This window comes from Lissotriton helveticus, chromosome 9 (assembly GCF_964261635.1).
Source record: "Lissotriton helveticus chromosome 9, aLisHel1.1, whole genome shotgun sequence".
Classification (NCBI taxonomy): Eukaryota; Metazoa; Chordata; class Amphibia; order Caudata; family Salamandridae; genus Lissotriton; species Lissotriton helveticus.
In genome coordinates, this window is record NC_136070.1 from 708,157,579 (window position 1) to 708,183,081 (window position 25,503).

The following is a 25,503-nucleotide window of genomic DNA, read 5'->3' on the forward strand; positions in this document are numbered from 1 at the left end:
TTTGTAAACTTTGCAGATGCGTATACTACAAAATCCTATTATTCTTACCCTCAGTCATAGCATTTCATACAGGCCTTTTCCTGTAGTAGTACGCAGACCTTTAAGTGTAATTATAAATGTAGGACGTCTCTGGAGCGGATGTGGTGAAAGACACGTAACTAGAAATCCTTTAAAACAGTTTTCAATGCAATTAAGTGCATGGCATAAAACATATGCACTAAAATCCTGTGCACCACACACATACCCCTAACCAGAATTTAGGTGCTTCTCTGTGGGTTTCGTGTTATTACATCCCGACATGTCACCAAACAAACACATATACGTAGAGTAAGACAAATCTATTGGATTTGCCAATGCTTTTTAGGTGCATAAGATGAATGAATCACAATTCATTTGTTTTTAATAATTAGAATTGAAAATGCTTCAATTCCGAAGATAAGACTGCAAATTAAACACTACTAAGTTCTGTAAAAGGTGTAGAGGCTGTCTGCATGTCTCAGACACCACTCCCATTCTCCTCCCATTCTCCTCTTCAAATCACTTTCTTCTGCAGTCTCCCACTCTGTTAGGCATACATGCCCTTTTTCTCCACACATTGTCCTGAAATCGCATATCTCACACTTTCCCGCAATTGGCACATATGCATGCATACATAAACAAAAAGAGAGAGAGGTCAGAACAATCTCTGATCAAACTTTCAGGGATTTTTAAGGACCACACGAAACGGAGTCAGAAATAAGGTTAGCACACCCAATTTGGGTGATGAAGAAAGCCCTCACACACCGACCTAGTCAGTGTCATGCTTCATCATCGGGCCCCACCAAAGAGGCCGAGTGCCTCTTTGGTGTGCTACGACGCCAGATAGACTGCGGAGCGGGTTGTGTGGGGAGGGCGTGCTCTAGATTACAGTGAATTAATTTAAAAGTGCCTTAAAACGAGTATCCAAAACAAAATTTAATGAGTGATCCCTAAGGCACAAAGAGTATTAAGTGTCTGGATTTAGTTGCCAAGGATTATGGTTGGTTAAATACAGAATATACTCAAAATAGATTTACTTAGTCAACATGTTTCTGCCATAAGGGTGGTTGTTTACCAAGGCATTCGTCAGGACTAAACCCCGGCGGTATGGGCTCTCTAATCACCCACCCTAACCTGGGGACGTGAAAGTGAAAATTAAAAAGGTGAAAAAAGTGCTTAAAAAAGGGGGAAGAGTAAGTTACTCATTCCAAAAAACTCCTTAAATTTTGGAGTATAACAGCACCTGTAAAGAAGAAGGGACAAACAAACAGAAGACAAACAACAACATAATTATTATATGCCCTTCTGAATTGTCATTGTGCTCCATGATGTGTGGCTTAGAAGTGGTTTACCCAAAGTAACCAATGTATTTACAGCACCTTCCAAATAGCCCCTATAGGAAGATAGCGCATAGCTCTGGGAAGTGCAGTGCTAATGGTGTACTATTTACAAGGAACAGACTAAAATGGGGGGGTTTTAAAAAACACAAATGCGTGAAATCCTTCTGAAGGGATCAATGGACCTCAAAGGTCTGTGCCCCTCAAGTTGGTATCTCTAGATAGAAATCTCACTTTCAAAATGGGCGCTATTGGCACCATGGGTCACGGGAGGGGATCGGAGCGAACCTGGCACATCCTAGGAGAAAAGGAAGAACCATTGCAGTAACCTGTGCAATTGTGGACACTTAGCTTAGATCGTCGAAGAAGACGAGCGACCTCGAAGGGTCTACTCACGCCCTCGGTGCTCTCGACCCGCCGGAAACCTAGTTGCAGCCTCCAGACCGGACCCCGAAGATGGGAAAACGGGGCCAGCAATGCGGATCTTAAGGGAAACAGTCGCGTCTGCGCGCTGTTTCCGGGTGGGCGTGTTCCGCCGCAGAGCGAGGCTAGGAACGCACCCGCCCACCCTGGAAGGTGCGGTCCAGAGTGAGAGCGAGGCTTGGTTGACGGCCGGCTCTCTCAGTGGACCAATTGATACAGCGGTGCTTAGTGAGTAGGATTAAAAGTAAACACGCCGCGTTAGTGCCATATGTTTGAAGGCAGGGGCGCTGGGCTAGTATCTAATGTAAGGAAATCGGGGCGCTGGCATTGCAATAAACCCCGTTTCAGAGGCGGAGTGCAAATGCTCCATAAATCAATTCGCCTACTATACAGAGCAAGGAGCGCTGATAGAAGGGTGCCTAGTGCTGGTAAAGGGAATGACACAGCCATGCACTAGGTCGAGTAAGGGGTTATATTGATCGATATGCAGCAGTGCAGCAACGCTGCTCATAACATGCAGGCTTGGTACATGCTGTAGTGGCAGACCCGGATACCGGGGGTAATGATACACAAACAAAAAGCTAAGGACAACCCAGATTGTATTCAGGGGGTTAGATTAATCAATAAGCAGCAGTGCAGCAACGCTGCTCATGACATGCAGGCTTGGTACATGCTATAGTGGCAAACCCAGAAACCAAGAGTAATGGTACACAAACTTAGCTAAGGAGATCAGAGTTACTGTTTTAAGGTCCACCCAGATTGTATTCAGGTTGGAAGACCAATATAAGAGTGATGGTGTAGACTGTACCCTTATGTTAGTACTGAGCTCCATGGGATGTCATCGTTAAGCCCATTTACATTGGTGCCCAAACGATACACCCAACGTTGCTCTTTTTCAAATAGTCTTTTAGCGATGTTTGTTGGGCCACTGACCACTTCAATTACTGTCCACCTCATGTCGTTTGGGGTGTGGTTTTTGTCAAAGAAGTGGCGGCTTAGTTTCGTGGTTAGTTTCTTGCATCTGACATTACTTCGGTGCTCGCCGATCCGTTGTTTTATCTTGCGCGTAGTCATACCGACATAGCGTTGCTGGCAGGGACATGTAATCAGGTACACAACGTTCATGGTGTTACAATTCGTGTGATCCCTTTGAGTCCATACTTTTCCAGCTTCAAGTGACAGAGTTTTTGTGGCTTCGGTTAGGTGACAAACGCTGCAGTTGGAGCACGGGTAGTGCCCTACGACTCTGGGCATCCCCCAGGCACCGGTGACTGTCGGAGTAGATTCAATGGGTGTAGTTCTTGGACGAGTGTGCACCAGGGAGTCTCTGAGGCTACGTCCTTTCTTGAAAGAAAAAAGGGGTTTCTCCCAATTCTCTCTGTGAGAAGTCAGTATTGACCAGTGTTTATTGATTGATTTTTTCATAAAATTTGAAAGACTGCTGTACGTGGTGACGCACGTAAGTGGAGTTGAGTCAGGTTCAGTGACCTTGTCTTCTAGCAAAGCCTCTCTTGGTTGATTTCGAGCTCTCTTGAAACCTTTGGTCAGGATAGGTGTAGGGTAGCCTCTATCTTTCAGTTTCCCAGTCAGACTATTGGACTGTTCTTTGAAGTCTGAAAGGGAGGTGCAGTTGCGTCTCAGCCTGAGATACTGCCCGTAAGGGAGATTCTCCTTAAGCGGGCGGGGGTGGAAGCTGCTAAACTGCAGGAGGTTGTTTTTCGCAGTTGGCTTATGGTGGGTTTTTGTTTCCAAGACTGTTCCGTGCACAGAGATTACTACATCAAGGAAGACTATCTCCGATCTGCTTTTGGTGTTGGTAAACCGCAGATTGCGATCTAGGGTATTAATCCAGACCAAGAAGTGTTCAAGATCGGTGTCACTCCCAGTCCAAAGTAATAAAACGTCATCTATGTAACGCTTCCACAGGAGCATAGATGACGAGAAAGGTGCGGTGGACGGTAGGATATTTTTTGCCTCAAAGTCAGCTACATACAGCCCCGCCACGCTTGGAGCAAAAACACTGCCCATAGAGGTGCCCGAGCACTGGAGGTACAATCTGTCTTTGAAAGAAAAAAAGTTTTCTTTCAGGGCAATCGTGGCACACTCGATGATGAAGGCTTTGGGTGTTTGGTGATCCCATTCGATGGAATCCAAGGATTCTGCCAGGACTCTAATCGTGTCATCCTGGGGGATGCTTGTATACAGACTTTCAACGTCCAGGGTGACAAGAGTGACTGAGTTAGCTGGAAAAGTTATATCCGATAGTAGGCGTAGGAGGCTCTTAGTATCTCTCAGATAGGCTGGGGTTGACTGTACCAAAGGTTTCAGGAAATAGTCACAAAATTGGGATAGGGGCTCGAGTAGAGACCCGATCCCCGAAACTATGGGACGGCCTGGTGGAGGCAGTTTGTTCTTGTGCATTTTTGGGAGTGTATAGAAATACGGAATAACACTGTTGGTGTTCCTTAGGAAGGCAGCCTCGTTTCTGGACACGTGTCCCTCTTCCTCAGCTTGTTGGACCAGGGTCGTGATTCTCCTAGTAAGGGCTGCCGTGGGGTTTACTGTAAGTGGGGTATAGTTCCGCGTGTCCCCAAGTAGTTGATTGCACGTTCTCTCGTAGTCGACAGTGTCTTGAATGACGATACCCCCGCCCTTGTCGGCCGGCTTGATGGTAATCGTGCTGTCATTTTGCAGTTGCTGCAGAGCTTGGTATTCCGCAGTACTAAAGTTGCCAAAGACTGTAGGGATTTCACAGGACTCAAGGTCTTTGAATACAGCCTGCTCGAAGGTAGTGATTGCTGCAGGTGTAGTATGTGGGGGGGGGGTGAAAGTAGAGCTAGGTCTTAGCCCGGTGTCACCGTTCCTTGTGGCCTCGTTCGGGTCATCCTTCCCCTCAAAGAAGGCTTTCAGTTTAAGCTTTCTGAAAAAACCGGCAAGTTCAATATTCCGTATTTCTATACACTCCCAAAAATGCACAAGAACAAACTGCCTCCACCAGGCCGTCCCATAGTTTCGGGGATCGGGTCTCTACTCGAGCCCCTATCCCAATTTTGTGACTATTTCCTGAAACCTTTGGTACAGTCAACCCCAGCCTATCTGAGAGATACTAAGAGCCTCCTACGCCTACTATCGGATATAACTTTTCCAGCTAACTCAGTCACTCTTGTCACCCTGGACGTTGAAAGTCTGTATACAAGCATCCCCCAGGATGACACGATTAGAGTCCTGGCAGAATCCTTGGATTCCATCGAATGGGATCACCAAACACCCAAAGCCTTCATCATCGAGTGTGCCACGATTGCCCTGAAAGAAAACTTTTTTTCTTTCAAAGACAGATTGTACCTCCAGTGCTCGGGCACCTCTATGGGCAGTGTTTTTGCTCCAAGCGTGGCGGGGCTGTATGTAGCTGACTTTGAGGCAAAAAATATCCTACCGTCCACCGCACCTTTCTCGTCATCTATGCTCCTGTGGAAGCGTTACATAGATGACGTTTTATTACTTTGGACTGGGAGTGACACCGATCTTGAACACTTCTTGGTCTGGATTAATACCCTAGATCGCAATCTGCGGTTTACCAACACCAAAAGCAGATCGGAGATAGTCTTCCTTGATGTAGTAATCTCTGTGCACGGAACAGTCTTGGAAACAAAAACCCACCATAAGCCAACTGCGAAAAACAACCTCCTGCAGTTTAGCAGCTTCCACCCCCGCCCGCTTAAGGAGAATCTCCCTTACGGGCAGTATCTCAGGCTGAGACGCAACTGCACCTCCCTTTCAGACTTCAAAGAACAGTCCAATAGTCTGACTGGGAAACTGAAAGATAGAGGCTACCCTACACCTATCCTGACCAAAGGTTTCAAGAGAGCTCGAAATCAACCAAGAGAGGCTTTGCTAGAAGACAAGGTCACTGAACCTGACTCAACTCCACTTACGTGCGTCACCACGTACAGCAGTCTTTCAAATTTTATGAAAAAATCAATCAATAAACACTGGTCAATACTGACTTCTCACAGAGAGAATTGGGAGAAACCCCTTTTTTCTTTCAAGAAAGGACGTAGCCTCAGAGACTCCCTGGTGCACACTCGTCCAAGAACTACACCCATTGAATCTACTCCGACAGTCACCGGTGCCTGGGGGATGCCCAGAGTCGTAGGGCACTACCCGTGCTCCAACTGCAGCGTTTGTCACCTAACCGAAGCCACAAAAACTCTGTCACTTGAAGCTGGAAAAGTATGGACTCAAAGGGATCACACGAATTGTAACACCATGAACGTTGTGTACCTGATTACATGTCCCTGCCAGCAACGCTATGTCGGTATGACTACGCGCAAGATAAAACAACGGATCGGCGAGCACCGAAGTAATGTCAGATGCAAGAAACTAACCACGAAACTAAGCCGCCACTTCTTTGACAAAAACCACACCCCAAACGACATGAGGTGGACAGTAATTGAAGTGGTCAGTGGCCCAACAAACATCGCTAAAAGACTATTTGAAAAAGAGCAACGTTGGGTGTATCGTTTGGGCACCAATGTAAATGGGCTTAACGATGACATCCCATGGAGCTCAGTACTAACATAAGGGTACAGTCTACACCATCACTCTTATATTGGTCTTCCAACCTGAATACAATCTGGGTGGACCTTAAAACAGTAACTCTGATCTCCTTAGCTAAGTTTGTGTACCATTACTCTTGGTTTCTGGGTTTGCCACTATAGCATGTACCAAGCCTGCATGTCATGAGCAGCGTTGCTGCACTGCTGCTTATTGATTAATCTAACCCCCTGAATACAATCTGGGTTGTCCTTAGCTTTTTGTTTGTGTATCATTACCCCCGGTATCCGGGTCTGCCACTACAGCATGTACCAAGCCTGCATGTTATGAGCAGCGTTGCTGCACTGCTGCATATCGATCAATATAACCCCTTACTCGACCTAGTGCATGGCTGTGTCATTCCCTTTACCAGCACTAGGCACCCTTCTATCAGCGCTCCTTGCTCTGTATAGTAGGCGAATTGATTTATGGAGCATTTGCACTCCGCCTCTGAAACGGGGTTTATTGCAATGCCAGCGCCCCGATTTCCTTACATTAGATACTAGCCCAGCGCCCCTGCCTTCAAACATATGGCACTAACGCGGCGTGTTTACTTTTAATCCTACTCACTAAGCACCGCTGTATCAATTGGTCCACTGAGAGAGCCGGCCGTCAACCAAGCCTCGCTCTCACTCTGGACCGCACCTTCCAGGGTGGGCGGGTGCGTTCCTAGCCTCGCTCTGCGGCGGAACACGCCCACCCGGAAACAGCGCGCAGACGCGACTGTTTCCCTTAAGATCCGCATTGCTGGCCCCGTTTTCCCATCTTCGGGGTCCGGTCTGGAGGCTGCAACTAGGTTTCCGGCGGGTCGAGAGCACCGAGGGCGTGAGTAGACCCTTCGAGGTCGCTCGTCTTCTTCGACGATCTAAGCTAAGTGTCCACAATTGCACAGGTTACTGCAATGGTTCTTCCTTTTCTCCTAGGATGTGCCAGGTTCGCTCCGATCCCCTCCCGTGACCCATGGTGCCAATAGCGCCCATTTTGAAAGTGAGATTTCTATCTAGAGATACCAACTTGAGGGGCACAGACCTTTGAGGTCCATTGATCCCTTCAGAAGGATTTCACGCATTTGTGTTTTTTAAAACCCCCCCATTTTAGTCTGTTCCTTGTAAATAGTACACCATTAGCACTGCACTTCCCAGAGCTATGCGCTATCTTCCTATAGGGGCTATTTGGAAGGTGCTGTAAATACATTGGTTACTTTGGGTAAACCACTTCTAAGCCACACATCATGGAGCACAATGACAATTCAGAAGGGCATATAATAATTATGTTGTTGTTTGTCTTCTGTTTGTTTGTCCCTTCTTCTTTACAGGTGCTGTTATACTCCAAAATTTAAGGAGTTTTTTGGAATGAGTAACTTACTCTTCCCCCTTTTTTAAGCACTTTTTTCACCTTTTTAATTTTCACTTTCACGTCCCCAGGTTAGGGTGGGTGATTAGAGAGCCCATACCGCCGGGGTTTAGTCCTGACGAATGCCTTGGTAAACAACCACCCTTATGGCAGAAACATGTTGACTAAGTAAATCTATTTTGAGTATATTCTGTATTTAACCAACCATAATCCTTGGCAACTAAATCCAGACACTTAATACTCTTTGTGCCTTAGGGATCACTCATTAAATTTTGTTTTGGATACTCGTTTTAAGGCACTTTTAAATTAATTCACTGTAATCTAGAGCACGCCCTCCCCACACAACCCGCTCCGCAGTCTATCTGGCGTCGTAGCACACCAAAGAGGCACTCGGCCTCTTTGGTGGGGCCCGATGATGAAGCATGACACTGACTAGGTCGGTGTGTGAGGGCTTTCTTCATCACCCAAATTGGGTGTGCTAACCTTATTTCTGACTCCGTTTCGTGTGGTCCTTAAAAATCCCTGAAAGTTTGATCAGAGATTGTTCTGACCTCTCTCTCTTTTTGTTTATGTACGATTGGTTGGGGACTGAGAGAGTGTCTCCTCTCCCTTGCTCTCCCTTTGTTGTTGACATATGCATGCATGTCATGACCCACTGACAGGCAGTATGAGAAACTCTTTTCGCCTTTTGTTTCAAATAATTGTGCCCCATAATGCGCAATCACCAACAACCTGAACTCACACAGAAATTTGAGGTGACTCAGTCCAAAGTTTGCACTATACGGACGGATATATGTTCCATGAAAAAGTAAATAGGGATTGCATCACTGACATGGAGTACCTTGAGGGTTTTTAAAGCCTTTGTTGAAAAAATGATCAGTGTTTTTGGCAGTATAGTTATTTTTTTTTTATGTTTAAGAAGTTTTTATTAGCATTTTTTGGTGCACTACAATACAAAGGTCATAAATAAGTCAAAAACCAAGAATATACAATAAAGAGTACCGAGACAATTGCATTGAGTGATAAAACCAAATGATAATCAAAAGAGATATAGAAAGGTGGAAAAAGGAAAAAGGGAAAAGACAAGAGAAAAAGAAAGGAAAAAAGAGGAAAGAGAGAAGAGAGAGGAAAAAGAAAAGAGACAAATGGAGAAGAAAGAGAGAGAAAAGTAAACACTAAGTGGGAGACCGTAGAACCATTCAAGGAAAAGTGGCGGAGGAAAGATAAGTGGTAAAAGGGAGCCAAAGGAGATCGGATTTAATTTTCAGGGGGACAGAAGAGGAGGAAGCAATAGCAATCCTATGTTCATCGCAAACAAAATTCCACCAAGTGGGAACAGAAATTTTTGAATTATCTTTCCAACATAATAAAATAACTTTAAACGCAAGAGAAATAAACAAGTCCAACAATCTTGCAGAAGAAGAGGTAATATCAACATCCGGAGACAACGAGCCCAGAAAAATATTCTGTAACGATAACTGGGCAGAAAAACCAAAAATTTGCATACATATCTTCCAAACATGCTTCCAAAAGGAGAAAACAGGGAGACAGTCGTAAAGCAAGTGCTTAAGAGTCCCAGTATCTTTAGAACAGGACCAACAGAGTAAAGAAGAGGTTGGGGAAAACTTATGAATACTAACTGGGGTTAAAAGGACTCTATGATATATAAACAGTAAAGATTGGGTAATACGAGCAGCAGGGGAAACTTTAAACAATTTGGACCAAATTCGATCCCACAACAAAATAGGTAACGAAATATCAAGATAATTTTCCCAAGCAATCTCGACAACTGATTTAGTACGAACAATATCTGCGCACAGTAATAGTGTATAAACAAAAGCAGCCTTAGGTTGCTGAGTGGAGAATAAAGGATAGAGTGAAGAAGTAGGCATAAAAGGAGGAAAGACAGCAGGCAAAGAGAGGGTAGCCAAGTGTGATTGAATAGCAGTCGTGATAATAGTATATTCAGAAACATAAGATGAGGGTAAATGAAATAACTGTTGCAATGTCGAGAACGGAATGATAGATTCCTTATCAAAAAATTGATGCACAAATAAAACATTCTTTTCTTTCCAATGCTTAAATTAAAATGATTTGCTTTTATAACGAAGAAATTTGTTATACCAAACAACTGATAAGAAAAAACATTGTAAAGAGGATAGGTTAGAGGAGAAGACATTGTATAATACTGTTTGTGAATATTTTATGATTGGAAATTTGGTTAAAAAAGTACAATTTGACATAAAAACAATATCTTGAAAGGAAAAATCTTTCATTAGAGAGCGTTCTAGAAGAACCCATGAGGGTACTGGTGCTTCATGAAAATCATAGGCCAAAGAAAAAGATTGTTTTATCAGAAAGGCAGAGTGATACAATCTAAAATTAGGAAAGCGAACTCCACCTTCAGATTTAGGGCGGGTCAGCTTCTGCAAAGAGATACGGGGATGCTTGTTGTTCCATAAGAATTTAGAGCAAAGAGTGTTTATACGTGAAAAAAATGAAATGGGGATTTTGAAAGGGAGCATAGAAACCGTATCCAGAACATGGGGGGTAATCATCATTTTAATCGTATCCAATCTGCCCCACCAGGATAGAAACAATGGAGACCAGAGTTGAAGAAGGGAGGTGAGTTTTTTCATGAGGGATTCAAAAGTGAATGTAAGAGTAACTTTCAAGGAGGGAGCAAACCAAATGCCAAGGTACTTGATTTTAGAGGGGCACCAAACAAAATCAGTATTGTTGAACATGAATTGACAGCATAGTGAGTTAAGTGGAAGGACTTCTGTTTTGGATAACTTCAATTTATACCCCGAGACAGATGAATAAATTCTAACCTCCTCCATAAAAGGTGGGAGAGAGGATTCAGGATTAGAAATATAGACTAGGACATCATCCGCATAAGCAGACAGTTTAGTTTCAGTGGAGGACAATTTAAAACCCGAGATGGCAGGATTAGCGCAAATTCTTTCTAAGAAGGGTTCAAGACATAGAACAAATAATAAGGGAGACAAGGGACAACCTTGTCGGGTACCTCTAGATAAGGAGAAGGATTTGGAAAACTGGTTGTTAACAAAAATGCTGGCACGTGGGGATGAATAGAGCAGTTTAACCATTGAAATAAAGGAGGGACCAAAGCCAAACCAATGTAGTGTACGGAACAAAAATTGCCAGTTGATACGATCAAACGCTTTTTCGGCATCTAAGGACAATGCTGCTAAAGGGACCTTCAAATGTTTGCTGTGAGCAATGACACTAGAAAACATACGAGCATTATCCGCAGCAAGCCTGCCTTTTACAAAACCCACTTGGTCCGTTTTGATTAGATGAGGGATAAGGGAATCAAGCCGGGATGCAAGAATTTTAGCAAACATTTTGCAGTCATAATTAATTAAGGATATAGGACGATAATTTTTACATTGGGTGTGGTCTTTATCAGGTTTCGGGATAATGATAATCAGTGCATCTAAAATCCACCCCCTTTTCTGAATTCTAAAATGGACCCAGCAGCCTTCGCACTTAAAATAAAAGAGTTGAAAATTTGAAGGAGTTTAGGAGCAAAAAAAGAATGAAACGAGGAATACAATTCTACAGGGAGGCCATCCGGACCAGGAGCCTTTGATCGTTTGATTGAGTTAATGGCTCTAGTTACCTCTTGGATAGTAATGTCTTCTTCCAGGAGAGCAAACTCATTCGGTAGGGATGGGGGAGAAGGGAGGCCCTCAAAAAAGGAGGATAGGTTCGCATCCGAGAGGTGGGTATCATCGGTATATAAGGAATGGTAATAGGAGTGGAATACATCAGCAATGTCCTCATCCGCTGTAACCAATTTGTGTATAGAGTCATTGAAAATGGGGCCTACAGTTTTACGTTCAGACTTAATTTTCAAGTAATTTGCCAACATTTTTCCCGCTTTGTTTTGGCCACCATGAAATATGGATTTTATTTTAAGAAGGGTGTTACAAGCTTCATTGGTAATTATCTTGTTGAGTTCAGTTTTGGCAACAATTAAGTCATGGAGAGAGGAGGAAGATTTGGAAGAGAAATACAAATGCTCAAGATTTTTAATATGACGTAGTTGGTCATCGTATTTCTTCCTATTGATTTTCTTTTTTTGGCAACATAGGATATAGTAAAAGCTCGGAACGCAGCTTTAAACGCATCCCAGTTATTGGGAATGGAGGTATCAGAGGGATTGTTAGATGTAAAAAATTCATCAAAAAAGGTCGCACTTTCTTTCAAGAAAACTGAGTCTGATAAAAGAAAGGTGTTAAATTTCCAACGACTGAATTTTGAGGAGATAAGGGAAAGATCCATTGAGGTGGTAACAGGGGCATGGTCGGAGATAAAAATGGAACCTATTAAGGATGTTTGAAGGGAGGGGAGTAAAGACTTACTAACCAAAATGTAGTCAATCCTGGACCGGGTATGGTGAACAGAGGAGAAAAATGTATATTCCAACACATCAGGGTTACATAATTTCCAGGAGTCATATAAAGGACGTGAAGCAATGGCAGATTGGAAGCTCTTATGTGTTTTGTCAGGTTGAAATTTACTGGAGGATAATCGATCAGAGAAAGGGTCCAACGATTGGTTAAAATCTCCGGCAATAACAAAATCGGGGCAATCAATAGAGGAAATCAAAGTTTTAATAGTATTCCAAAACTCAGGGTCAGGACGTACCGGACCATAAATATTGAGCAAAACCAAAGTCTTATTCTGAAGAACAACCTTAGCCATTGCCCAACGTCCTTCACCATCATGTTGAGATGAAATGATTTGAACATTCAGAGCTTTGTGAAACAAAATAGCAACTCCCCCCTTCTTACCAACAGCAGGAGAAAACACAACCTGTCCCACCCACTGCTGTTTTAATTTAAGCGATTCAACATCAGAACAGTGCGTTTCTTGAAGAAAAACAACTTGAGAACCAATTTTGGACAAATGAGACAGTACCTTTTGACGCTTGACAGGATGACCAAGACCTCGTACATTCCAAGACACAAAGTAACACACCATTGAGGAGAGGAATGATGGGCGACACTCGGAGAACACACACGGCAAGGGGTTCACTACAAAAATGGAGACAACAAAGACATAAGATACATGTGAAGAGAGCTCGCAACACACAAGAAGAACAAATGTAGGTTTTAACCAACAAGGCACAGTATATCAAGAAGAAAAGTAATCGAAAGAGAAATTGCAACACGGCCCAGTACAGCAAGAAGAAAAACAATCGATAGAGAGATTGCAAAGGGAAAGAGAAATATAAAATATCGCAGAGATTGAGAGAAAAAATATTAAGAACAGAAGAGAGAAAAGAAAGAGGAGGAGAGAGAGAGGAAAGGACAATTAGCAGAAGGAAAAAAGGAATCCGATCAAGGCAAAGACGCCTGAGCGGAGAAGCAAAGAACGAAAAACACATGAGGGTCACAGATGCACCATAGAGGGGACAGAACCCCACAAGCTACCGAGAAGAAAGGACATAAAAATGAATAAGAAAATAATGTAAGAGCAATGATAGGAGAAATAGGAATGGAAACGGCAGAACAGGGGAAAGAACGGCTAAAAAGAGAAGAAGAAACGGAAATGAGAAGAGAAAAAGTAACATAGAAGACCATCAGAAGAGGAGGCTCAAGATAACATTAGATAGCAGTGTCCATCGTTGACGGAGAAATACTCTGTAGATAGGAATGAAGTCGTTGAGGATCATCAAAGGATCTGGTCCGCCCATTGTGTGTGATCTTGCAGAAGCACGGGTGTAGAATACCATATTGGATGTTGAGTTGACGCATGAGGGGTCGCATATTCAAGAATTCTTTCCTTCGGGCATTTGTTGCATTGGAAAGGTCCTGCGAGATAAAGATGTTATGACCGGACCATTGAAGACATCTTTTAAGTCTGGCAGCCTTTAGAACAGACATCAGTTCCATGAATTCAAGAAAAAGCATAATAATTCCACGAGGTTTTCCAGAGGTAGAGGTAATACGACCAAGTCGATGAGCCCTTTGAATGTTAAGAGGTTGTGACGTAGGTTGGAGTTCCAAGAGATCCTGTAAAAAAATTTGCATGAAAGACACCATGTCGGACCCCTCAACATTTTCCGGAACACCATAAACTCGTAGGTTGTTTCTCCGATTAAGATTCTCCAAATCCTCAGTATGGAGCTTGAGCTTGTGGATTTCTTGCTCCAATAGTGGAATTTTAGTAGAGGCATCATGAAAATCACTAACCCTTTGCTCCAAAGACAGTACTTTGCCCTCCATAAGAACCCAGCGGTCTTCTATTTGCTTAAGTCGATCATTCGTGGCCATCATGAACGGCTGAAGACCTCTAACCTCTTCCAAGATGGAGTCCAGAACCGGATTGGAAGAGGACTTGATGGGTGAGGGCGGATCATTTTTAGGCCGTTTAGGTTTAGTGCCAGTTTGTAAAAGTTTAGAATCATGAGCCATTGTAAAAGTGTAAATAAAAGCCAACACAGCAAGGTTGAGAGTGAAGGAGGAAACGGCAAACACTGCACTGAGGAAAACGTGGTACTATTTGCTGAACAAACCCAGTGAGAATGCAGTGAAAATGAAATGTAGCGGCAGCAATGGACACGCTAAGAAGTAGATGCTGAAAGAGGAGCAAAACGCATCACACAGGACAGGCTGTCAGCAAGATGTTAGAGAATGTAATGGAAAAAATGTCCCATTAATAAGTAACAGCAAAAAATATCCAACATCATAGGTTGCGTAGAAATGAGCAGCTCATATATATAATGAAGAAGCAGGTGTACAACATGAAAGGCTAAAGAATTGTAGCATTCGTGTGATATTCAAGGAGATGTCAGCATACCACAAAATGGCGGCATGTTCTTCAGTCAGATGATACCTCTAGCAAACGTTTAACTGCATGAAAGGCAGGAAAGTGCAGCGTAGTAACGGGCCAGTGCCATAGAATGAAAGGAGGAATGTCAAAATGACTGAAATGCGCTGAAAAACACAGCCGGAGTTACAGGGCGGCAAATATTACCGCTATACAAACGGCGCAGTCAGGCACCAAAATGGGGCCCGTCCGCTTCGCGGCAAAACGAGAAAAAGTTACCGCTGGCTTGAAATACCGCTGCAGAGGACGAAAACCTCTCGAAACAACTTCTGCATGCCGGTGAAGGATTCCGCTACCCCTGGAGCCATTCCAAGTGGACAGGAAACGAGGAAGAAAGCTCTCACGGCATCTGGAAGACAAGTCCAACGCGGAGCTCACAGGGATTACGTCCTCCTCGGCCGGCATGCAAGCCACGCCCCCGGCAGTATAGTTATTGATACGAATATATAGCCCACTATTAGAAAGGGCTCTTTATGCAGGGATATCCCCAACCCTTTTGCCTTCCTCCGCCTATTTTTTGAACTTTTTTTTATTGTCTTTAAGACTGTGGGCACTTTACCATTGTTAACCAGTGCTAAAGTGCATGTGCTCTACCCTAAACAAGGTATGGCAGGTTTAAACCAGTTTGACATATTTCATTTACTATAAATCCCTTGTAAAGTGGTATACCATATACCCAGGGCCTGTAAATTAAATGCTACTAGTGGACCTGTAGCACTTCTTGTGCCACCCACAGAAGTAGCCTTTCAAACCTGTCTCAGGCCTGCCACTGCAGGGCTTGTGTGCGCAGTTTACTGCCACTTTAAATTGGCATTTAAAACTACTTGCCAAACATTACACTCCCCTTTTATTACACATATGTCACCCATAAGGTAGGCCTAAGGTAGCCCAATGGGCAGAATGCTGTATAAGAAAAAGGTAGGTCATGTGCCTTTATGTGTGGCATGTCCTGGTAGTTGCAAACAGCCTATTTCGTTTTTCACTGCTGTGAGGCATACTTCTCTCAGAGGCTACCATTGAGAATTCCCTTATATATTTTTTATTGGTAATTCCTGATAAGATGGAAGTAACGTTGCCATGTTTGAAACGTTTAGAATAGTGTTGATAAATCATGTTTACTGGTGCAGTTGGATTTTACATTACAGTTGTAGAAATGCCACTTTTAGAAAGTGGGCATTTATCTCTGCTTATGACTCTTTGTACTTGGCAGCCCGACTCCAATGCACATCCGAGCTAGGGTGACAGCAACACTTGATGCATATTTTCCAGACAGCCACATTACAGGAAGTTCTGGGTGTGACAAGGGATACATCTGCATTCATCTGCATACTGATGGTCTTCCGGGGATGGGAGAGTGAGAGGCCATGCACACTTTACATTTGTATAGGTTGAGTCCTGCCTTCACACAAAGGGCTGAATTACCCACTACTGATCATCAGGATCCTGGTCTGGGTTGAAAGGGATTGTTGCACACTGCTAAGGGTTCCTTTGAAGTCACTCCTTCGTCAAAGACATTTTTTGAGTATAAGTATAGGGGCTCTGACTCCATGTTTTTAGGCACTGCATGGGACTTGTAACCAGGGGCTGCTGGCTCTACAATCTGCAAATTGCGAGAGGACTGCTGTGCTGCCAGAAGAAACCGTCATTTGGACTTCTTGATTGTTGTGCTAACCTGCTGCCTTTTGGGCTGCTTGAGGGACTGCCATCTTGTAATCTTCCTCATCTGCTGGCCTTCTACCTTCCTCCCTTCTTTCATGCCCTTCAGTATTCTCCAGGGGGTGGTTGGCTTGCATTTCCCTCTGTTTGTCTGGAATGCCAGCAACCTAAAGGATTACATTTTTGCAACATGATTGCTGTTTTTGCTGAGGGCTGGTGAAGCGTTGGTTGGAGTTTGCGTTGAGCACGTTTGAATGATTTCCAGGAGCCTTTGTTTAGTGCCTCTTGTACTACGGAGTGCATTGTGGGGGGAGGAGCCAGGCACTGCCCCGGGACTCGTGTGTCCCTATGGCAACTTGCACCACTTCAGTGGTGGAGGCCTGGATCAACCACAACTCTCCAGTTGACGGTGTTTCCTTATCGTCCCGGCTGGCGCTGCACAGGCAGTAAAGGAGCGAGTCATCTGTGGGTCACACATGTCGCCGAGGCAACGGGGAAACCTCTCATCAGCACAGCCTCTACCCGCCCCCAGGGAATAGAACACTACGCCATGTGGTCGCACCCAAAGGAAGACTCTGTGCTCCAGGGTAGCTGTGCCACACTTGTTGGCGGCAAAGTAATCACTCACCACCCGAGTAAGGCAAAGCTAATTAATGGCAGCTGCGCTACAAGGGTAGGTGGCGGGATTTTAACCTACTGTGGCAACGTTCTGTTTTTCCATGGAGGACACAGGAGTGTGGTTCTTTCTCTGCTCCAGTGGGGGAAGTTCTCCGAGTTGATCCCGGTCTCACAAAAAGTACCTTAGAAGATATGTCCCATGTTTTGTGGATACCGCTGATATTCTACTTTAGAAGTGCCTACCTGGGGAAGTCTTTGGGTGTTCAATTTAATGTGATATTCAGGCAATGTTGATTACTTCATAGTTTACACAGTATATAGTGTCTCTAAAAAGAACCTGCATAACTTGCAAAGCATTTGCTTGTGTATGATGTTTTGACTCTTTCATTGTCCAAGATAACGAGTACTATTTCAGTATTTGCATAGTATACTCTGTATTTTTGATTCATGTCATTTTGGTCTTGTTTTATGTACAATATACTATATATCTTTATATAACCTGTGTGAAGTCTCTTTTGTGGTGTATTCATTGCGTTGGTGTGTTGCGCAAACGCTTTACACATTGGCTCTGATGGTAGCCTGATGGCTGTGCGCCAAGCTACCAGATGCTGGGTGCAGGTTATCTTTGGTGTGTAGCTTACTTGCCTTGACTAGAGTGGTGGGTTCTGCCTGACTTAGGTGCATACCCTAGCCAACCAGAAACCCCATTTCTAACATCCACTGTGAACCTATTTTATAATCGGTTCTAATAATAGCAGGGTCTGAGACCCGGCGGAGGCCACCCTACGTAATGCGCTGGTAGAAGATCTGATGTGTAGGCAAGGCAGAAAGGCAGAAATAATTTTGATTTTGTGTATAGAGATCAAGGTATTTCCTCCCTTTGCTCCTGCTAATTACAATAGTTTTTTTTAAAACTTTGGAGTCTACGGCCAATATTAAGTCTCATGCAACTGCAAGCATGGGCATTATCAATGTCATTTTCACCTTCTGTTAAGATTACTAAGATTGTCAAAGGAAATTTCTCCACATTGTGGGTTTGTCCTCTAACTGTGACCCTCTAAAGGAAATACACATATTTTTCTATGCATGGTGGCACTTTGGATGTTGGGAAGAGTTGCCCTCTCCAGTAATCCATAAGGGCACCTGACAAACCTTCTCAGCACCCAGTCCTTGACTGCAATTAGGAACAGCTCCCACAGGTCTCCTCGGGTGAGCATTGCTCTGGTCTCCTGCAAGAAAAAGCTCATCTTGACAAGGCACTGGACAGTGTCTTCCTCCCACAGGCAATAGACTTCCAGTGTAGGGCTCGAGTTCAAGGTCAAATTTGCTGAGAGAAGACACCCACTGGCAAAGCTCTGCTCCAGGAACACAAGCTCCATGTCACACTGGGGTGCAAGCTACATCTTAAACTGAAGGGAATACTGAAACAACTCGTCAAGAAAACGATACATAGTCAGGCATGACCATTCCACTTTCTTGCATTGTACAGATTCTGAAGTGCTCTTCCAATCAAAGAATGCATGGTCGCAGCATGATCAACTCATGCCAGTTGAAAAGAACAACAGGATTTTCTCCTTAACTAGTTACAGCAAGCTTTGGCAGGCTACGTCCTTTGTAGATGCAGATGAGACAGTTCGAGGGGGAGAAACTTGTAATCGACTGGAAGAGACACTGAAGCAGGTGTCAAAAGGAAGCGGTTCTGGCACCCCATGCGTAGGGCTCTTTAACCAACAAGAGTTTAATTCAGAAGGAGGGATGTACAAAGAGTGGGCTCAATGCTAGAAGGAACCTGGGTAACTTCACCTCTCCACCATCATAGGTAGACACACATGTGGAATCCTAATAGATCCCACCAGGCCCACTGTCAAACATGCAAATAGCCCCCACGCCCATCTCTTACATTCACATTGTGTCCCATACTCTGCAGTGTGGAATTGAAGAATGATGGTGGAGGGAGAGTCCAAGCACTATTACAAGGGTTCCAAGTAGGTATCTCGCCCTCAAACAGCCAGGGTAAAAATTGTCTCTTCACCATCAATTACATCGCCAGCACTGTTATTCCAACAAAGCCAGGCTAGAGCTTGGAGGGGTCCACCTTGATTTGGAGAAGTTCAGTCAGTAGACAGATGAAACCTTAGAGAGCCAGCATTTTTCCTTAACATCAGTTTTTGCAAACTACTTTCACCCCATGATAATTCACCTGTTTTTTTTTCAGTTTTATATAGTGGACGCCTGGACAGAAGACATTGGAGTGTTTTACAATAAGAACCAGAGCACATGACACATTTTTAGGCACAGATAGATTAAGGGGCTTATTTATGAGCACTTTTTGTGACGTACCAGCAGGGTAAAAAATGCGCCATGTTGCGTCATATTTGCAAAGTGACGCATCTAAGTAGATGCGTCACGTTGAAAACCCCTGCTCCACATTATACCTGCACCAGGTATAATGTATGCAGGGTGGGAGTTCTGACGCAAGTAAGCCTTGTAGAAGTGATGCAGTGAAATTTATGAGATTGCACTGCGTCACTTCTAGGATGCAAATGCGTCAATATCTAACGCCTGCCTCATGGCAGGTGTAAGATTGATGCAAGCACATTTCACATGGGACTTGCCCATGTGTAATGACCCTTTGCTGGAGTTGCATCACTTTTGTGACACACTCCAGCAATGCGTAATTTTTGTGCCTACAGATACGCGAGAAATACTGACGCATTTGTAACTCCTTGCGACATGATGCGTTATACCGTAAATATGACGCATCATTGGTGTCGCAAGGAGGGCGCAATGAAAAGTGATGCATCGCTGTTTTCTTGCAGCAATATATCACTTTTCATAAATGAGGCCCTTGGTGATTTGCCTAGAATCACAGGATGGTTAGCTGAGGCCAGGATTTGAACCTGGCTTCCCACTTCCAAAGTGGGAAGTTTTACAGGTTAGGCCTTTCCCTGATAGTGTAAAAGTGTTCACAAATATCAGCTGTCATTTTATGCACTGTCAATTACTATCCCCAAGTATCAGCCTGTCATTGCCCTTTTGGGCTCTAATTTATATCCCAAAATATAAGCTTTCCATCTTTAGCAAATACATTCTTCTTATCCACGAAGGCAAACAGTTTTATATAATGAGTACCAGGAACACATCATGCATTAAAGCCTCATCCTGGGATCCACTGAGCTTGCCAGAGTGGAATCTCCAAAAGAAAACGGTTAGTAGAGCCTAAGCTGCTACTGACTAGAGTGATCCAAAGGTCGTCCTATTTCCCTGGTTAGTTCTTTCATCAACTCTTGTGCAGAGACTGCCTACTAAAAGTAGTTCCAGTTCATAATGCTTTATTCGATTTTTACAATCATAAAAGCAATGTGCAAAACGGCAAATACAACTGAATCCCGATTTAAAAACATGTTTCATAGTATAAAAATTATGCGCATCCCCTTAAATAAAATACAGGTAGTAAAATCATAACAGCAACAGGTTACAAAGATAAAACATTAAGATATGTGCACATACCACATCATAAGAAGATTGTTATTTCTGATATCAAAGACATTGTGCAATTAAGCGAGCCCTCAGAGTCCATGCCCAGTCTAGAAATTTCGCCATAGCTAATGCAATGGGTAGTGAGGTACCAGTACGCAAAATGCGTTCAGCCTTCATCGCCACCCTTGTGCCTAGGAGAATGCAGTTTGGTGTCAGCCAAGCCCGACGTGGGGCATCGCAAACAAAGAGAATATGTGCCGTGGACTCAGTGATGGCACTGCACCCCGGACACATAGTTAGCGGTTGAGTTGACCAATTCGTCGTGAAAGATCTTACTGGGAGTGTCCCCAACCTGTACTGAAAGTACAACTTGCGGTCCTTGGGTATGGTATTTACATCCCAGTATGATTCCAACCTCGGGGCGACTTTATAATCTAAAAACCGGCTGGCAAGGGAAGTAGGTACTTGTTGCATTGCGTTTTTTTCCCAGTATTTAGCCTTCAGCACGGCTTTTGATGGAAAGATGGAATTTACAGGATCAGTCCACAGTACAATCAACCCTAGCTCTCCTAAGAGGGTTTGGACTACCCATAGCCATTTAATGTGATCCAATGTGTCAGCCCTAATAATATCTAAGAAACCCTGAGCATAGCCAGCAAGTTCAGGAGTAGACCATAGTCTCCTCCAATACAGGAGGGGACGCAATTTAGCTACAGCTGCAATGGGTTTCTTACCCAGATCCATTAACAGCGGACACATAGGGGTACTCTGGGGAAGTCCAGTAATATTTCTTTGAAACCTATTTTCAGAGATAGTAAGAGCTACAAGGTTCTGACAACCCCAAACTTCCAAACCATATAATGCTGAACTAACAGCTTTCAGATTATAAATTTCAAGGGCTGGGCTAATAGACTTGAAATGGGAGCGATTAAACTCCTGATAAAGAGCCCCCGAAATCTGTATGAGTTTGACTGAGGCTAAATTGATTTGGCGATCCCACTTCATGCTACCTTGGAAGTTTACTCCTAGATAGGTGAACTCATTAACTACTTCTAGAGGTCCATCCTTCATATTAAAACCCCTCATATTTGCCTTCTGGGCGTTGAACGCCATTAACTTTGTCTTGGACACGTTGACCTCCAAGCCCCTCTCGCAACAAAAATCCTCAAAGATTTTTAGTGCCTTTTTTAGTCCACTAGGGGTCTTGGAGAGAATCAACGTGTCGTCGGCAAACATCAGGATGGGTACTTTTTCTCCAGCTAATGTAGGGGCATCAGTTGGTGTTGTACTCAATTCAATTCAAAATCTTTATTCAAATTCTAAAAAATTCATAAAAGCACGTATATAATTATACAATCCATAAAAGTCCATGACAATAATAATAATATTTGTAATCAAACACTAGTAATTCGAACTTAAGCATTTTTCATCATCTTTCGAGCGCGAACTGCAATTTTTAAGAAAGTGCAAATACGACAAATTATCTCCTCATTGTCCAGTGAAAGCAGCAACCGATAGGATTCATCCAAAGTGATTGGTCTATGTTTTAAAAAAAAAGGGAATTAAAAGCCATTTAGCATATTTCAAATAATAATTACATGAAAAGAAAAAATGTAAGTCATTTTGGTTACTTAGCCCATTGCAGGGGCAGCTTATTTTGTTTGAACTTAGGTGGTGCCCCAAGGGAAAGTTTAACAGATATCTGATGGATCCAGCCCTTAATCGGAATAAAAGACTTCTTTCCCAATTTGTCATCGGTAAAGTTAGGTACAATGCTAAGGGATATCTGTATAGTCCCATATCCAGGTACTTTACAACTGTGGGTTTTCCTGATTCTGTCCTAATTCTACCCGTTGTATAAAGTGCATAAAGTGCTTCCTTCAGTTCAGTTTTATTCACCATATTAACATTGCTTGGATTGGTGAAGATATTATCTTTCCCTATCTTACACAAACTTTTGTAGACAGACGACAACCATGGGATCTCCATCCCCCTTTCACAACTCAAACAGTCAGATCTTATTTCTTGGGTCAAAGTGGCTGAGTTGTTCCTCAATACCGAGTGCCAAAATAGCACTGGTCGGGCTCTAATAAAATCCGAACAAAGGGTAAGTTTAATTCGCTGTGCACAATATAATTAGGTGTAGAAATAGGTATGCTTAACAGCTTCCCGCAGAACCGGTTTTCTTCCCGCTGTATGTGACAGTTATCTCCAATGCCCCATACTTCTGCCCCATAGGTAGCTACGGGTACGCATTGTAGTTTAAAAATGTTGACAATTGCTTTAATGGCGCCTGATCTTTTAGGTCTGGGGATGCTTAATATTGAGTTAATGGCCTTTGAGAATTTGCTCGTGGCCTGGGCCAAATGCCCAGTCCACGAGCCATTCGCAGCAAAGGCCACTCCCAAATATGGGAAAAGATGAGTAGCAATGAGTCTTTCATCCCCTACCTGTATAAAGCTCAATTGTCTTTTCCCTGGGCCACATGACATTATAAAAGATTTTTTAAAATTAACCCGCAGATCTAAATCATCTATAAATTTCGTAAAACATTTTACTAAAATACGCAGCGAATTAGGTGTGCGGCCCATTAGGACCGCATCGTCTGCGTAAAGGAGGGTGGGTAGCAGTTTACCATTTATTGTAGGGACATCCATGGTGGAGCTTTCAAGATATTTACTAAGACCATTAATATAAATAATAAAAAGCAGGAGTGCTAAGACGCACCCCTGCCTAACTCCCCTTCCTATTTTAATTGGTCCAGATAATTCCCCTCCCATTCCTATTCTCACTCTAGATTTTAGATTGGTATGTAAAAAGGCTAAAAAATAAACCAAAGTATCATCTAATCCATAATCCAATAAAATAGACCAAAGCTTGGCCCTGTTAACTAAATCAAAAGCAGATGACAGGTCCATAAATGCTAAATAAATAGGGGCAGAGTGAGCAATGTTATATTTTTCGATAATTAGTTTGAGATTTAAACATTGTTCGACTGTGCCGACCCTACTTCTGAATCCCATTTGACATGGTGATAAAATACCGCTTTCCTCTGTCCATTCCATTATCCTATTATAAATAACGCGGCCCAAAATCTTTAAAGTATTGTCTAGGAGCGAGATCGGTCTGTAGTTTACAGGGTCAGACCTATCTCCCTTCTTATAAATAGGAACAATTATGCTAGTTCCCCAAGTTTCAGGCATCGTCACTTGGAGCAAACTATTAAAAACATTCACCAGCATTGGGGCCCAGAGGTCAGGTTTCCATTTAATGAGATCTATGGGCAACACGTCAGGTCCGGGTGCCTTATTACCGAGACTCTGGGCAATTGCCTCTTCCACTTCCCCAGGGTTATCTGTAGGTTACTAATCTGGTCTGGAGCTTCAAAAGTTGGGCTATTTAATGGTGGGCCTAGATTTTTGCAAAATGTAGTTCCCACGCGCTAATGGCAATGGTGCAACTTATTGCTGTTAATTGTTGGCCCATGTTCCGGAGTTCTTTTACCGCGGGCCAGAGTAGGTTACTGCATTTCCCTCCTGTGGTTTCGGCTAGGGTTTCTCAGCGGTCGCCCAGAAGTGTGCTTCTCTGTTTGTCTAGTGCTAATTTGTAGGCTTTCCTAGCCACACTGACATTTGACCTAATTTGGGGGGTCTCTGTAAGGGCCTTGCGCAAATTTCTGTTCGCTTCAGAGCAATTGTGGTCAAACCACTTCGGATCTTTTTGGTCCAGAAGTGCTGGTACTGACAATAGGATTCTGACCGTAGAGCATATTTTAGTAAAATGTGTGATGACTTCGTGGCCTCTGGTTGTTATATTTGAGCATATATTAACTGATATCTGCTGCTCTTTTAATAGGGACTTAATAGTCTCATCTTTATCTATGCCCCTCCATTTCAGCCTCAATCTATTCGTGGTTACACTTATGTCCCTCGCCCCCTGCATAATACCATAGATAGGTCGTTGGGCTAATCTTAAAATGACTGTCACTGGATTGTGGTCCCAAAGTCTGTTGCCACAATTTCTGTTGCTAGTATGCGGTCCACCAAACCAGGGGAGACAAAGATAAAGTCAATAGTAGACGTACATACTCTTCCTCTGTGTGTGGGAGCCTGCTGAGATGTAGGTTGTTGACCAAAGTCCATTGCATTACTCATAATATGTTCAGTTAACAGGGCTCTCAATTCAAGTCCCCTCCACTTAGCTGGATCCCCCTCTCTTGTTCCCATATCCCGTATATCCTTTGGGAGTTTTGCATTGAAGTCTCCACCCAGTATGATCTCCAGACTTTCACCTTTACCCCGGCTATCCTCTAGATTAGAGATGAATTTGAAAAGTGCTACAAAATTTTTATTTGGGACAGTAATAAAATCATTATTATAGAAATTTATTAAGAAAAAACGGACTTGGCGCTTATATTCAATAACTTGAATATTGGTATTATTGGTATTTATATTCCTATAGCTCCCCCCAGCCAGTAGACTGAACCCCACAAACAAGCCTCCTACTGCTCGACCAAAGTGGGATTTGCGGGCTGCTAAATTAAAAAAATGGAACCCATCAATATCTAAGTCATGTGATGCCCATGTTTCTTGGAACATTACTATGTCATACATGGAGATTAAGTGTACCCAGTCTTTATCCAGTAATCTGGGTTCAAGACCAGCAACGTTCCAACTAAGTATTTTAAGGTCATGGTCATTATTCTGCTTAATTGCTATGACTTTATTAGGCACACAGGCTGGTACGGTTAGTTCCTTGGCTGAACTTCTACTCATGTTGTACTCATACAATCAGCTATTCCGTTAGTATATAGCGTGAATAGCGTAGGGTCCCTCACACATCCCTGTCTAACGCCACATTCCACCGGGAATGATTCAGTGACTTCCCCGTGCCCCCCCCCATCTAATTCGGGCCTTATTATCTTCATGAAGCCTACAAGTTAGAAGCTCCAGCGGAAGCCCAAGCTGTTTCAGGACAAGCCATAATTTCCAGCGGGGAACTAAATCAAATGCCGCCCTGAGACCTACAAAGGTGGCATAAAGACTACCTTTGCCTAAAGTTACTAACTTCCAGTAAATTAAAATAAATCGGAAAACCTGGTCGATGGTGCTTGTGGCTGCTCTGAATCCAGCTTGTAATGGAGATAAAACTCCAAACT

The 25,503-nt window shown here is 43.4% G+C and overlaps 1 protein-coding gene across 7 annotated transcripts in view; it reads right to left on the bottom strand.

The window, feature by feature from the left end:
* Positions 1-25,503, bottom strand: part of LOC144782941 (uncharacterized) — a 682,231-nt gene that overhangs the window by 624,380 nt on the left and 32,348 nt on the right. For 6 of the 7 annotated variants that reach the window (XR_013601325.1, XM_078662171.1, XM_078662172.1 and 3 more), the window contains exon 3: positions 12,678-12,793. The exons of the other annotated variant lie outside the window; for it this stretch is intronic. Coding sequence is in view for 5 of the 6 variants with exons in the window: in XM_078662171.1 (XP_078518297.1) it covers positions 12,678-12,793 (116 nt within the window). In the remaining variant the exon portion in view is untranslated. The remainder of the gene's footprint in view (positions 1-12,677; positions 12,794-25,503) is intronic. 7 annotated transcript variants of the gene reach the window in all.